The 16,531-nt window shown below is 49.0% G+C and overlaps 1 protein-coding gene across 5 annotated transcripts in view; it reads right to left on the bottom strand.

Moving 5' to 3' along the window:
• Positions 1-16,531, bottom strand: part of LOC119961975 (RNA-binding motif, single-stranded-interacting protein 1-like) — a 320,074-nt gene that overhangs the window by 9,202 nt on the left and 294,341 nt on the right. For 3 of the 5 annotated variants that reach the window (XM_038789650.1, XM_038789649.1, XM_038789651.1), the window contains exons 11-13: positions 10,199-10,309; positions 5,510-5,590; positions 2,369-2,470 (exon numbers count right to left, since the gene is read on the bottom strand). In XM_038789650.1, coding sequence (XP_038645578.1) covers positions 2,369-2,470; positions 5,510-5,590; positions 10,199-10,309 — 294 coding nt within the window. The remainder of the gene's footprint in view (positions 1-2,368; positions 2,471-5,509; positions 5,591-10,198; positions 10,310-16,531) is intronic. The other 2 variants (XM_038789653.1, XM_038789652.1) reach the window with 1 other exon arrangement.

Raw genomic sequence — 16,531 nt, forward strand, 5'->3', positions numbered from 1 at the left:
ATTTTGAGATATTGAAAGATCTGAACATTGAGGACCCAGATTTGAAAAAATAACAAACATTTTGTTTCAAGTGGCGCGATTTAACGGAACAATTTCCAACTGTCATTTTGGCGTGACTGGCGGGGTGGATTGTCTGTGCAGAGTCTGCATGGGTTTTCTCCGGGTGCTCCGGTTTCCTCCCACAAGTCCCGAAAAATGTGCTTGTTAGGAGATTTGAACATTCTGAATTCTCCCTCTGTGTACCCGAACAGGCGCTGGAATGTGGCGATCAGGTGCTTTTCACAGTAGCTTCATTGCAATGTTAATGTACGCCTACTTGTGACAATAATAAAGATGATTATTATTGACGGCTGCATTGGCGAGATCGTGGTCCATGTTTAACAGCAGTTAGTGTCAAAAAGCAGCTGCCACAAGCTGATCTCGTGCTGCCGTTGCCGACAGCAGTGTTGGCCTCGATGGCCACGCATTGTCGGCATCATCTCCTGCGTCCGTAGCCTTTGGGACTCTTCCAATCGGCTGCCACAAGCATCTCACCTTCATTGAGTGTCTGATTGTCTGATTTCCCAGACTTGCACCTCAGCGTATCGGCGCTAACAAGGGAGAACTGCTTTTAAACGCTCTCTTACCATTCACACCCAGTCAAAACACAAGCATGGCAGCGCGCAGACTTGCTCCTTGCTTTGGTGATGCCGACTTGGCCAGGCTTCTCGACGCTGTGAATGGGAGACAGGGCATCCTGTTCCCCCAGGGGGTCGGAGGGCGAGCAGCAGGGCCACCAATACCACCAGGGAGGCAGCGGCAGCGGCTGTCAGTCCGGGCAGCATGACCAGGAGGACCACTGACCAGTGTTGGAAGAAGACCAACGACCTCCACCGAGCTGAAAAGATAACATGCCACCTGTCTCCTGGCATCAGTTCCACCTGCTACCCATCAAACATCCAATCCACTGGCTGACACCTCGCATCCTACCCAGATTAAATTTTCGTGCTTGGTCCTCAGCACCCCCTTGCACCCACAAGCACCACCCTTCATGTCCAGTTGTGGTACCCAGACGCTACCTGCTATTGACCCCTCTATCCATCCAGCGCATGGCTCACAAAGCCCTCTATTTGTACCCGCAAGAGAAGATAACCCATAATAAGCGGGAAAGGGCAAAGATGTGTTTGGGGTGGGGGGCAGAATACTTGAGATCCGAGTCCGAGTCCCACTATGCGGAACAGGCCCTGGAAATCGAGACATTGTCCAAAGAGAGAGCAATCACCGACAAGAGATGTTGGCCTGCATCGCAAAGGTGAGGATCCACTGTCCCTTCATCCAGATGACTGTCTCAAGTGAGTTGTTCATGTCAGATAAAATAATCCTTCCCTCTCACTAACCACATGTCCATTCTCTGGCAGGATCTCCATCTGATGGGCTGGAACGTCCGGAGTCACCCTCGCACCACCCGCTATCCAAGAGACCATCTCGTAGGAGAGCTCCAAGGAAACCACCTTGGAGAAGAGCTCAGAGGAGACTATAATCGAGGCATCACCGTTATCACCCTCATCTTCCACCAGTGCAGAGATGCACACCTGGGTGGGCGACATTAAGTGGACAGGCTTCTGGAGCACCACCACACAGTTGCTGATGCATATCAGGTGGAGGCAGGGACATCCAAGGGAGTCAGCAGTCAGAGATTTGCTGGATCCCAGGACTCAGCTGAGTCCCAGTCAGATGCCGAGCCTCTGGACAAGGTTCTCCCAGAGCTGAGGCAGATGCCAGGACACGACCGTGAGATTCAGGAGGGAATGTCAGCAACAGGGAGTGCAGAGCCGATTGGAGGAGTCCCAAAGGCTACGGACGCAGGAGATGATGCCAACAATGCGTGGCCATCGAGGCCAACACTGCTGTCGGCAACTGCAGTGGAAAGCCTGCAGCATGAGATCAGTTCTTGAGTGGTGTTGTCAAAGGCATGGCTCAGTCTGTGATGACCATGGCTGAGGGCCTCGACATCATGTCCCAGTCGCCGAGGGACATGTCCCATACATAGGTACCCCTTATCCCCCAAGAGCCAACCAGTCATCCTGAGGTGGTCCTTGAAGATGCCAGGGATCTCCATGTGTCCCAGGATGTAGCTGTCATACATGCTCCCTGGGAAGCGTGCACACATGTCAATGATACAGAGGTGATGGTCGCACACAATCTGAACATTCAGGGAGTGAATGTGTTAATGATGGCAGAAATACTACAGCCCGGGCGTCTTGGTGTTCCAGCTCAAAGTTCATAAAGTCTAATGCCCAGGCATAAACTGCATCCGTGATCTCACGGACGCACCTGTGGGCTGTAGCTTGGGAAATCGGCCCCCTGCACATAGGGTGCCACCTCTAACCTGTGTTGTCACTGCTGCCTTCTCCGGCATCTGGCCGCCTGGCTGCCACCAGCACCGCGAGGGCACCCTCCGCGGGACCGACACCACCATCCATTTTGGTATCTGTAAGGAAGTGGAGATGGAGCGAGACCGACAATCAGTTAGGGCTTCCACCCCAGGACCCCCACCCCAGGACCCTCAAATACCCCAAACCTCCCCACCCTTATGCATCCTGCCTTCTCTCAAAGTGTCATCCAGTGTGTCAGTTATGCTGGAGAACCTCGCTCTACACACTCACCCCCGGCCACATCAGGAGTGCCGGGAAAATTAGGGCGATCACTGAGGTGCCCTCCTGTGATCCATGCACTCACCCTTTGGTCGTGAGGATATCTCCAGTGCTGAAGCCCAGCTCTTGAGTGTTTGATTATTGGCTGCTGCCTCTATGGTGCTGATGCTTCTAGAATTCAGGCCCACTTTTCAGGCTTGATTGAAATGCGATGCAATAATCATCCTGAGGCATGATACGTGTACCCATGATAATCCACTTGATATTTTGTTGATTAAACGGTCAACAGTAACAAAGATTTGAAAATCAACTAAGTAACATTCCACATATCACACTAACCATTAAACAACAAGGATTCGTCACCATTCCATATTGGGTACCAATACAAAGCTATATCAACTAATTTTCCAAAAAAAAATCAAACACACGGTATTACCCCTCTCAGGTTCCTCATGAGAAATGAAAGATAAGCCTGAGGATGTTTTATCATCTCCAGAAATGATCTGTCCATCAATGTGTTACTTGTTTCATTCTCCATCCAAGTATTGCAGCTGTTCAGGCCCTCCACAATGGTCCAATCTCACGGAATCAAATCCTGGCATCCACATATTCCACTGGTGCACAAGGTACAGGAAGTCAGCATCCTTGACTTCCAGTGTGCTTGACCCGTGGAGACGTGCTAGTTACATGCAGCACTCACTACACCAGAAACTACAGCTTCAGCAATCTGCAAAAGTATTTCTTCAACGGTGTCATCAGGTAGCTCATTTGGACCAATGTCATGCACCAGGTCCCACAGCGTCTTCTTGCCTTCTGGACTCGTATGTCACTCTGAGCCCAGTGTTCCAGGACCAGGTATCTTAGAAAAAATTATCCTTCTTTCCGGCTACAGAAAAGGAAGGAAACAGCAACAGCAGCCTTCAGGCATCTGCAATCACCAGCAGGAGCAAGCAGCAAACGCAACCTGCAGCTGCGAAGTGCTCTCACAACTAACAAGGCCATTTCCTTATCAGCAATAGCCTTCAGCTGTGAAGCTAGAGGCAGTTCACAGTCAAATAGAGTTAAAGTGACCATCAGCATATAACCAAGAACAGGGCTCTGTCCTGGAAGTGTTTGGTCGCAGGGAGGCAGCAGCTGTAGTTTCCCCTGTTAGAGGTCTCCATAATATTTAAAGATGGCTTTAAGGCCTCACGGATAAAAAATCCCTCACCAACACCTCCCCCCCCCCAATCCTCCCCCAGGGGCGATCCTGACCTGGAAAATTTCAGCCCCCGATCAAGCCAAACACCGCCCCCCCCCCCCCCCCCCTCCCAACCCCGTGCCCCCATCCCACCCCAGCAGCTCCAGTGCCCTTGAGCTGAATGCCTGAAAATTGAAATAGCTACACACCTCCTCGGTTCCCCTGAGCATCTACTGCGCCAGCGGACGTTTTTAAGAAGGAGTACTAACAATGCGCACATGATTTCTCGCTGGGGAGCCAGTTAATTCCTGGGAAGCCGTTACACCTGACTTCAATCTCGCTAGTGAGATTGAAATTAATGAATGATATGCTGGCCATATTTGGGCGAGATCCAGAATTTGCCATCGGGCCGGTTAGATGACAAACTGGGATGGCAATTTTCGGAGATGGGAGGAGAAAGGAATTAGGACACTGGATTTGTTTCTTGGGGGTCAGTTTGCAGGATTAAAGGAGGTGGGAGCTAAGTATGGGCTGGAACAGGCGGAGATATTTTGATACATGCAGGATCGAGGCTTTGCCAGAAAGGAGATACAGAGCTTCCCAGTAGAGCCGGCACCCACATTTCTGGAGGAGGTGCTGACGACAGGGGGACTGGAGAAGGGGGTAGTATCGGCGGTTTACAGAGCTATTTTAGAAGAAGTAAAGGCACCACTGGGAAGGCAGCAAGGGACAGTTGGGAGAGGGTATGGAGGAGGGATTCTGGTGTGAGGTGCTCCGGAGGGTGAACGCCTCCACCTCGTGTGCGAGGTTGGGGCTGATACAGCTGAAGGTGGTATATAGAGCACAGCTTACGAGGGTGAGCTGGCTCTTTGTGGGGGTTTAAGATGTGTGTGAATGTTGCGAGGGGGGACCCGCAAACCACGTTCATATGTTTTGGTCCTGTCCAAAGCTGGAGGATTACTGGAAGGAGGTTTTTCGGCTAATCTCTAAAGTGGTGCACATGAAACTGGACCCGAGCCCTCAGGAGGCCATATTCGAGGTGACGGACCAGCCAGGGTTGGAAACGTGTGCGGAAGCAGATGTTGTGTCCTTCGTCTCGTTGATCGCCCAAAGTCGGATCCTGTTCGGGTGGAGATCAACCTCTCCACCCTGTGCCCTGGCGTGGCGGGGGGACCTGCTGGAATTCTTGACTCTTGAAAAGGTCAAATTTGAACTGAGGGGAAGGATGGAGGGTTTCTACGTTATTCATTATGCACTTTCGAGATGTGGATTACATCGAACATTGAGGGGGGTAGGTGGGTGCTGGGAGTGTTGGGGGGAGGGTGACTGTATGCGTTAATGGTAACTATGGATGATTCCTGATTCCTATTTGTCATTTGTTTCTGTAAACATGCGGACTAATGTTTGGGGGTTTGATGGGATCGTTGTTATTGATATTGGGATTGACACTGCATTCGTTACTGATTGTTGTTCATTGTTGAGTGTAAATTTGGGAGAAAATGTGAAAAAGGAGGAGAATAAAAATATTTTTAAAAAATAGATGGCAAACTGATTTGCACCTGGCGTGAATCTCGATTTTGGTCTTTCCCGCTATTTAACCGCTGTGCCCAGACCCGCACAGGGCGCAACGTAGTCGCTTAGTTTTGCCAAATAAGTGCTTATTTAATGGATGTGTGATCTGCACACAAACACTCACCTCCACTGGAACAGCAGCTGTTGACACATGTGTGTACTGGGGGATATATGTTCCCTGCATAGCTGTAGCAGCAGGCATGTACTTTAAAAATAAAACAGAGAAAAACAATATGAACAGTCTTTGATGCCGATAACCTTGCTGTTATACTGATCATGAAGATGTAAATACACTAATAAATTAAGACTTGTGTGGTACAGTATAACTTTCATTCTAAGTTAAATTTAACAGTTTAGTGTATTGAAATAATTTAATTCTGTACCCATTCCAACAGTCACAACATTTTACAACTGACATATCATTTGATTGTAAACCACTTCATAAAACTTCCAAAATGGCTTGCCTATTGAAAACATACATATATATTTTTGTTCTGTAATATATTCGGCATACATTATTTAACTCCAATTGTTCAAAGTTATCAATTACAACCGGGAAAGCTAATAAAAACAAATCTTGGATCTGCCACTTTCTCTGAATAACTGCATGACAGAATCATAGAATCATAGAACTTACAGTGCAGAAGGAGGCCATTCAGCCCATCGAGTCTGCACCGGCTCTTGGAAAGAGCACCCTACCCAAGGTCAACAACTCCACCCTATCCCCATAACCCAATAACCCCACCCAACACTAAGGGCAATTTTGGACTCAAAGGGCAATTTATCATGGCCAATCCACCTAACCTGCACATCTTTGGACTGTGGGAGGAATCCGGAGCATCCGGAGGAAACCCACGCACACACGGGGAGGATGTGCATACTCTGCACAGACAGTGACCCAAGCCTGAATCGAACCTGGGACCCTGGAGCTGTGAAGCGATTGTGCTATCCACAATGCTACCGTGCTGCCCTGCATGGAATAGGAAGGGAATGAAGTAGGGTACTGCAGGTAGGGTGCTAAACACATGCAAAACAAGATGGTAAAGCGACCAAGAGACAGAAAGCAGGAAAGAACTTGACAAAATAAGATGTCTTATGGCAGTACTGGCACGATTACAAATAAAATCAAGTGACTGGAAGCACAAATAAATGAGAGAAACAATAGGAGAATAAATCGTTGTACTAAATGCATTTTAGCTATGTTTCCTGAGCAGCATGTCCTGAAGCCTAGAAAGGAACAGATGAGGCAGGATTCTCCTGTCGTCCCCGCCTGACGACTGGAATTCCCGCCCGAGGTCAATGGACCTTTACATGGTTTGCGTTCCCCCAATGGCGACCTTGCGGCGGGCAGGGTGGACAAATCCAACCCTCTATTTAATTATGACTGAGCCAAAAACAGTCACCATCCCAGTAGTACGGGAAATAGTGAAAACAATGGTATGCTCAAGTTTACCATCCAACCTAAAAGGGGAAAGAAGGATCATAAGTCAAGGATTAGATTTAAATAAACTCATATTGGGGAAAGAATTGACTGGGATTGAATTAGAGAAATTGGTTAGGAAATCTACAGACCAACAGGGAATTCACATATCACAAGTAGATTACAAAACAATTTTTGCAGCTCAAGGGAAAGAGAGATTTTTATGAATATGTTTGATTCATTCAAGGGATGTGGGCATTGCTGGCTAGGCTAGCATTTATTGTCCATCCCTAATTGCCCTTGTGATGATTGAACAATTGTCTATGAGAGATGTTTGAACTATCCTTAAACCATAAGGAGCTACACATTTATTTTGGGTGATATTGAATGGCAGCTCATTCCTTTCACAATGATATCAATTGAAAGTGGAAAAGAGTCTGCCAATGCGTTATCACTGATTTTGCATGAATGTTGAGGACAAATGCATACCCTTAGAATGTAAAGATCAAAGTGGAGGAATAATATTGAGAGAATTACAGCAAGAAGGAAAGTAAGAGATTAAGAAAGACTGGATAAAATATGCAGACAGTATAAAGGGTAATAGCTAAGCTTTTTTTGAGCACATCAAGTAACAGAAGGGTAAAGAAGAAGATGATGGTGGCATTAAAACAGATTTAATTATTGTATAAAGATATTGAAGGTGAAAACTCAAGTGGAACAGATAAACTAAATACCTTGCTTTGCACTTTACAGTTTAAAAATAAGTGCTCACTCACAGAATTAAAGGGAAAAGTGAAGATTAATGTAAGCGGCAAAATTGTAATGAGTAGGTAAGGAAGAATGAAGATAAATAACCAACCCAGATCACAGAATTGCTACATTGAAGGAGGAAGCCATATGAGCCCATTGTGTATGCACCAGATCTCTAAATTAACAATACACATGCTTCCATTTCCCTACCTTCTCCCACTGACCCTGCACATCCTTCCTAATCAGGTAGAAGTCTAATTCACTCATTAAAACCTTGATCGAAGCTGCACTCAGAACCAATATTCCAGCTGAGGCTAAACTAGTGGGTGGAATATTCCCATTTTTGCACAGAATGCTGGCTGAGGCGAGAACCCGGTGTGCAGCTTAGCTAGCGTTTCTCACCAGATAATGCTGCATCCTGTATAAATCCAACCTGCAGACATGGCCCATGCCGCCATTCTGGCGGGGCCAGAACAAAATGGCAGGAGTTACTCAGGGTAGGTGTCCTCGGCCCAAGCATCTTCAGCTACTTCGTCAATGACCTTCCCTCCTTCATAATGTCAAAAGTGGGGATTTTCTTTGCTGACTGCACAATGTGCACAATTTGCAACTCCTCCAATACTGAAGCTGTACTTGTCCATATGCCTCAAGGTCTGGACAACACTCAAGCTTGTGCTACCAATTAGCAAGTGATATTTACACCACACTGGTTGCAGGCAATGTTCAACTCCAACAAAATAGAATGCAATGATCGCAGACCTACCACAACAGTGGCTAGGATAATGGACAGAAACCCCAATGTCTTATTTTAATTTTTAAGACTGAGGGAAGGATACCTCACTCCAGGAGTGATTTCACAAATAGGCATATGCCACTTTAAAACAAATTATTACGAACACAGTATTAAAATATCTTTAACATCACATGAAAAAATAGCTTACTTACCCCTTAAGCAATGCTACTCAATACATTAGCCTAAGCATTTTACGATGCTTTAATCACACCACTGGCTTCCAAAGGTTTTGTCTTTTAAACTAGGATTTCTTTTAAAACATGACTGCAGCAGTCACACACACACTAACTCAGGCTTTTAATCTTTACTGCGCCAAATGCCTATAATAGAATACAGCTGAAATTCCTACATTCATCATACACATTAACATTCAATGGCATTAAAATTACTCAATCCCCCACTATCAACATCCTGCGAGGTATCATCGACTTGAAACTGACTTGGATTAGCTGTCTAAATACTGTAGCTACAAGAGTAGGTCAGCGGTTAGGAATCCTATAGTAAGTAACTCATCTCCTGACTCCCCAAAGCCTATTTCAGGAGTGTGATCCACGTACTTGGATGAGTTCAGCTTCAACAAAATGCAACACCATAGACGGCACAGCAGCTCACTTGATTGGCATCCCCATGCACCAACCTAAACATTCATTCCCTCCACCACTAAAATACAGTGGCAGCAGTTCGTCCCATCTACAAGATACACTGCAGCAACTTACAAAGGCTCTTTCAACAACACCTTCCAAACCCACAACTCTAAAATCTAGAAGGACAAGGTCAGCAAACACATGTGAAAACCACCTCCTGGAAGTTCCCCTAGAAGACATTAACCATCATGACTTAGAAATATATCAATGTTTCTCCGCTGTCACTAGGTCAATATTCTGGAACACCCTCTTTAACGACACTGAGTGTATACCTACACCACACGGACTGCTGTGCGTCTATTACCAGCTCGCTACCACCTTCTCAAGAGTAATTAGGAACAACAAATGCCGGCCAAGCCAGCGATGCCCACAGCCTAAGGAAGAAAATTTAACTATAAGTGGGTGGATAAATTGAATTGTATTTCCAAAATAGGAGAAGGTTAAGGAACAATCCAATTGGGAAGTTTCAAATAATAAAGGAATTGGTAAAAGAACATAGGGAATACTCTTCTTTCCAATAAGGGAATTTAACATTCAAATTTAACAGCATTCAAAGTGAATTCAGGAAAAAAAAGCTTCAGTCATTGCGATTCCTGGCTGTAGGAGAATCGCAGTGCCCCCTAAGGGCAAAAGAGGGAATCATTTTAAACGTCCCTGGGATGTTTACTTCGGGAGTTAGGACATTTAAGGAATTGGAGAAAGAACAAAGATCTTGGATTGAAAAGATAAAGAGCTGTTATGGTTAATAAAATCGCGGGACAAAGCAGCACGGTGGCACAGTGGTTAGCATTGCTGTCTCCCGGCGCCGAGGACCGAGGTTCGATCCCAGCTCTGGGTCACTGTCCGTGTGGGGTTTGCACATTCTCCCCATGTTTGCGTGGGTTTCGCCCCACAATCCAAAAATGTGCAGTGTAGGCGAATTGGCCACGATAAATTGCCCCTTAATTGGAAAAAAATTGGGTACTCTAAATTTATTAAAAAATAACTAAAATTAAATGGCGAAACAGATTTAATGAAGTCAACATCCTACTGCTGTTTCTGTGACTTGCATTTCTGGATCAAATAAATATTGCAGGCCTGGAATGACTCCACTTTGCAGCTTTCAATTGCAAGTTATTTCTTTACAATGTTTCTTCCAAGAGGAGCTTCCTTCAGGGAGGTAAAGGTTAATAACTTGAAATGACCCTGCTCTGGAACACCATGTACCGTTCCTGTGTTGCTTAATGAGAGGTGACTCATTTGCTGTGTCAGTGGGCTGATCATTGATGTAGGCTGCATTGGCATAGGATGATCCATAGATGGCGACATTACTGCTCCCTAAATAAAAAAAAGCAATGCATTTAGGAAAACAGGTTTTGGTTTGGATGTCACAGCAATTATTTAAATAAATATTATAAGTATGACAGAGCGACTAAATCACTGGTCATGCATTCTGTGCTAACTAGTAGAGATAATTGGCTCCAAACTTCTGAGTAGAGGAGCAGAAGTTAGGCTCTCAGTCCAAACTCGAACTCCTGTCAACAGAATCCAGTTCTCGGTCGTCCTACATACAGTAACTTTAAATGGTGTCACACTACCATGACAATGAAGTATGTCCGCCCTATTTCTCCCTATCCAAAATAAGCAGAGAAAGAATAATAAAAATTGTTCACAATTTTAGCAGCAATTTAACAAAAATTACATGGAGCAACACAATCAGGTTGTGCTGATGAAATTAGTTATCATAGAATTTACAGTACAGAAGGAGACCATTCAGCCCATCGAGTCTGCACCGGCCCTTACAAATAGCACCCTACTGAAGCCCATGTATCTATCCTATCCCTGTAACCTAGTAATCCCACTTAACATTTTTTTGGACACTAAGGGCAATTTAGCATGGCCAATGCACCACACCCGCACATCTTTGGACTGTGGGAGGAAACCGGAGCACCCGGAGGAAACCCACACAGACACAGGGAGAATGTACAGACTCTGCACAGACAGTGACCCAGCCGGGAATCGAACCTGGGACCCTGGAGCTGTGAAGCAGCTGTGCTCGCCACTATGCTACCGTGCTGCCCATTTGATAAACTGCTAAGTTTATCATTTGATCCCCCTTTACCACATTGCTTTTGCTGACTTTTTGTGCTCATAGCCTGGCCTGATTATCATAGAATGCCTATAGTGCAGAAGGAGGCCATTCCATCCACCAAGTCTACACCGTGCTTGGACAGAGCACCCTACTTTAGCCCACGCCTGCACCCTATCCCCGTAACCCAGTAACCCCACCTAACCTTTTGGACACTAAGTAACAATTTAGCACGGCCAATCCACCTAACCTGCACATCTTTGGACTGTGGGAGGAAACCAGAGCACCCGGAGGAAACCCACGCAGACACAAAGAGAAATTGTAAACTTCACAGTTACCCGAGACCAGAATTGAATGCGGGTCCTTGAAGCTGAGGCAGCAGTGCTAACCACTGTGCCACCCAATCTCAAACCTTAATTTCAAACCACTACGTTATCTCTCAAACCCAATCGTAAAACAGTGTATTTGTGACATCCCGCGCTAGCCATTTGCACATCAGATGTGAATACAATTTGTGACTTTCTGTGACATCTCAGGTTTGCAATTGGAGAGGGGTGGGGGAGGGGGGGGGGGGGGGACATGAGTTTTCAGGGGTGGCAACAGACAGCGTTCAAGCAGTTTGGGGACCTATTTGTGGGGGGGGCACCTTTACAAGTTTAGAGGACTGGAGGAGGAATATGAGCTGCCCATGGAATGGGTTCAGATAGTTACAGGTTCGAGACTTTGTGAGAAGCAGGTGCCGTTCTTTCCTGGTTTGCCGCCCTTGGGATTCAGGATAAGGTGGTATCGAGGGATGGAATGGGTGAGGGTAGTTAGGTATCCGAGGTTTACCAGAAGCTAATGGACTTGAAGGGATACCCAATATGGGAAGTCAAACGGAAATTGGAGTTGGAATTGAGAGGGGAAATGAAGGCCGGGATGTGGGAGGAGGACCTGAGGAGGGTGAATGCGTACTCGCCGTGTGTGAAGCTCAGCTTTATCCAGTTGAAGGCAGTTCATAGGGCGCACATGACAGTGGCTAGGACAAGCATGTTTTTTTGAGGGGGTAGACTTTAGGTGTGGGCGGTGATGGAACCATCAATTCAGCAAACACATGTAGTTGGATCTGAACAGAGGCTTTAATACACTTACAATAGAGCCAGCCTATTCGTCGTTGAACTTCAGGTGAAATGGCAGGCTGGCTCTAAGGCACTGATCTTTATACATCGGTCCCAGGGGGAGGAGTCCTGGGCGGAGCCAAGGGAGGAGCCCAGTACAACTCTCGCGTACTCCCAGAGTGACTCCCCTGGTGGTCGGACAGTGCAACTGCACTTACAATGGGTAAATAACGAACATATATACATGGAGTGATATTGGCAACTATATATAGTGTGAATCACATTCACCACATTCACCCCCTGTTAAAAAAATCAAGTCCGGCGGGGTGATGGCTCAAAGAGTCAGTCTGTCCGGTGGACGAATTGTCCGTTTTGATCTGCGGAGCACCGGGGTTGCAGCCTCTTGCAGTGGCTGAGCAGGCGTCAAGGTCTGGGGTATGGTTGCCGGCTCCGGGGCGAGTCTTGTCCGAGCCTCATATACCTCCTGGTTGAATGGAGACTGGGGGCGTGGGGGGCGGGCTGGTGCTGGCGCTTGGGACTGGTGGGGTGAGCTCGCAGAATCGGGGGCACAAGAGGGCGGCATAGGGAACGGGGAAAGGAGTTCCTCGGAAGGGGTAGATGGGGGGCTGGATCCAGCGGGTACCAGGTCCCGGAGGGATACTGTGTCCTGGCGACCGTCCGGGAACTCAACAAATGCGTACTGTGGGTTGGAATGAAGCAGGCGCACCTTGTCAACAATGGGGTTGGTCTTGTGCGCCCTGACGTGCTTCCTTAGGAGAACCGGGCCTGGCGTCCTCAGCCACGCCGGAAGTGAGACCCCTGTGGTAGTGCCCCTGGAAAAAATGAAGAGCCGCTCGTGGGGGTTTGGTTGGTAGCTGTACACAGGAGGGATCTAATTGCGTGGAGCGCGTCAGGGAGGACTTCCTGCCATTGGGAAACTTGGAGCTTCCTGGACTTGAGGGTCAGTAGGACGGTCTTCCAGACCATCGCGTTCTCCCTCTCCACCTGTCCGTTCCCCCTGGGGTTGTAGCTGGTAGTCCTGCTCGAGGCGATGGCCTTGTCGAGCAGGTACTGACGCAGCTCATCACTCATAAAGGACGCACCCCGGTCGCTGTGCACGTAGCTGTGGAAACCGAACAGGGTGAATACACTATGCAGGGCCCTAATGACTGTGTAGGAGGTCATATCGGGGCATGAGATGGCGAAGGGGAATCGGGAGAACTCGTCAATAATGTTAAGGAAGTAAATGTTTTTGTTAGTGCAGGAGAGTGGCCCTTTGAAATCGATCGCAAGGCGTTCAAAGGGTCTAGAAGCCTTGACCAGGTGGGCCCTGTCTGGTCTATAGAAGTGCGGTTTGCACTCCGCACAGATCGGGCAGTCCCTGGTGACCGCTTTTATCTCCTCGTTGGAGAAAGGCAGGTTTCGGGTTCTGATGTAGTGGGCGAGCCGGGTGACCCCTGGGTGGCAGAGGTAATCGTGGATGGCTATTAGGCGGCTGATTTGCGTGCTGGCGCATGTCCCGCGGGATAGGGCATCCGAGGGCTCGTTGAGCTTCCCCGGTCGATATTTGATATCATAATTGTAGGTGGAGAGTTCAATCCCCCACCGAAGAATTTTGTCATTTTTAATTTTGCCCCTTTGCGAGTTATCGAACATGAAGGCGACCGACCGTTGGTCGGTAATGAGGGTGAACCTCCTACCTGCGAGGTAGTGCCTCCAGTGTCGAATAGCCTCCACGATGGCTTGTGCTTCCTTCTCAACTGAGGAGTGTCGGAGTTCTGAAGCAGATAGGGTGCGGGAGAAAAATGCAACGGACCGCCCTGCTTGGTTTAAAGTGGCTGCTAGTGCTACCTCTGAGGCGTCGCTCTCAACCTGAAAGGGAGTGGATTCATCCACCGCCCGCATGGCTGCTTTGGCGATGTCGTCCCTGATGCAGCTGAAGGCTTGGCGCGCCTCAGCAGACAGGGGAAATAGTGTGGCCTTGAAGAGTGGGCGGGCTTTGTCCGCATATTGGGGGACCCACTGGGCGAAGTACGAAAAGAGCCCCAAGCAATGTTTGAGGGCCTTGGGGCCATGGGGGAGGGGGAGTTCTAAGAGGAGGCGCATGAGGTCCGGGTCTGGGCCCAGAACTCCGTTCTCCACGACGTAGCCGAGGATGGCTAGTCTGTTTGTGCAGAACACACATTTCTCCTTGTTATATGTAAGGTTTAATTTTTGGGCCGTCTGGAGAAAATGGTGGAGGTTGGCGTCGTGGTCCTGCTGGTCATGGCCGCAGATGGTAACATTATCCAGATACGGAAACGTGGCCCGCAGCCCGTACTGGTCTACCATTCGGTCCATTGCTCGTTGGAACACCGAAACCGCGTTGGTGACGCCGAAGGGAACCCGGAGGAAGTGGAAGAGGCGGCCATCGGCCTCGAACGCCGTGTAGTGGCGGTCCTCCGGGTGGATTGTGAGCTGGTGGTAAGCAGACTTCAGACCCACCGTGGAAAATATCCGATATTGGGCGATCTGGTTTACCATGTCTGCAATTCTGGGGAGGAGATACACGTCTAGGAGCGTAAAGCGATTGATGGTCTGGCTATAATCGTCGACCATGCGGAACTTTTCCCCGGTCTTGACGACCACCACCTGAGCTCTCCAGGGACTGTTACTGGCCTCTATGATCCCCTCACTGAGCAGCCTTCGGACCTCCGTTCTGATAAATACCCTATCCTGCAGGCTGTACCGCCTGCTGAGGGTGGCTACCGGTTTGCAATCCGGGGTGAGGTTGGCGAAGAGAGGAGGGGGGGCGATGCGCAGCATGGCGAGGCTGCAGATAGTGAGTGGGGGCAGGGGCCCGCCAAAGCTGAAGGTGAGACTCTTGAGGTTACATTGGAAATCCAAACCTAAGAGGAGTGGTGCGCAGAGGTCGGGTAAGACATACAGTTTAAATTTGGAATAGCTAGCGCCTCGAATCGTTAGCGTTGCTGTAGTGCGGCCTTGGATTTGGATGGAATGGGAGCCCGAAGCAAGGGCGATAGTTTGGTTGACGGGATAAATAGGGAGGGAACAGCGTCTTACCAGCTCTGGGTGTATGAAGCTCTCTGTGCTCCCGGAGTCGAAGAGGCACAACGTGTTGTACCCGTTGATCTGGACCTCCGTCATCGAATTTCTCAGAAGCTTGGGGCGAGATTGGCCGAGGATGACCGCGTTGAGTTGCGGGCCGCGTGGTGGGTGCCCGGGGGAGTCGAATTCTTCCGATCGGGCGTCCTGTCGAGTAGATGCCGCTGCGTTCTGGCGAGCTTGATGCAGGAACATTGTGCTGAGTTGCGGGCCATGTGGTGACTGCCCGGGGAGGTCGTACTCCTCCGATGAGCTGTTTGAGTCTGGGGATGCAGCTAGGGCCCGTGGATCGCACATGGAGGGTGGTGATGAAGATGGCGTCCAAGATGGCGTCCCCCATGAATCGCACGTGGCCGGCCGCATGGTGGAGGTTTGCCAAGATGGCGGCCCCCATGGATCACACGTGGCGGGAGGGGGCGGAGCCTGAGCGTAGGCCGCAGCGTTTCGGGCCCCGCGGCCCTGCTGGTGCTGGGGGCGATGTTTTTGGACTGTTGGGGTGTTGAGGGCTGGGGCCCTTCTGCCAAGGCACACTCTAGCATAGTGGCCTTTCTTCCCAAAGCTGCTGCAGGTCGCGGATCGGACTGAGCGGTGCCTCCGCGGGTGCTGGCTTTGTCCACAGAAGTGGCAGGCTGGAGCAGTTGAATAACTGGTTTGGGGAGCTGAATAGTGGCAGGCTGGAGCAGTTGAATAACTGGTTTGGGGAGCTGAATAGTGGCAGGCTGGAGCAGTTGAATAACTGGTTTGGGGAGCTGAATAGTGGCAGGCTGGAGCAGTTGAATAACTGGTTTGGGGAGCTGAATAGTGGCAGGCTGGAGCAGTTGAATAACTGGTTTGGCGAGCTGAATAGTGGCAGGCTGGAGCAGTTGAATAACTGGTTTGGCGAGCTGAGTAGCTGGCTGGGGAAGCTGAGTAATTAGCTGGAGCAGCTGAATAGCTTGAGTATTTGACTGGGGGCCCCCATGAATCGCACGTGGCCGGCCGCATGCTGGAGGTTTGCCAGGCTTGGGGGATCCTCAGGTCGGGGGCCCATGCGGGGTTAGCGGGGTCCGCGGGAAACGAGTTGAGGCTGCGGAAGGAAACTTCAATTGTGATAGCAGCCTCTATGGTAGTCTCTAAGCCCTGGGCCCCATTTTCTAATAGTCTCTGGCGTACATAGCAAGATCGAAGGCCCGCTACAAAAACATCCCGCACAGCAAGCTCCCTATGTTCGGCCGCGGTTACGGCCTGGTAATTGCAGTCATTTGAGAGATTGTTCAACTCGCGTGCAAA

Source organism: Scyliorhinus canicula, chromosome 2 (assembly GCF_902713615.1).
Source record: "Scyliorhinus canicula chromosome 2, sScyCan1.1, whole genome shotgun sequence".
NCBI lineage: Eukaryota > Metazoa > Chordata > Chondrichthyes > Carcharhiniformes > Scyliorhinidae > Scyliorhinus > Scyliorhinus canicula.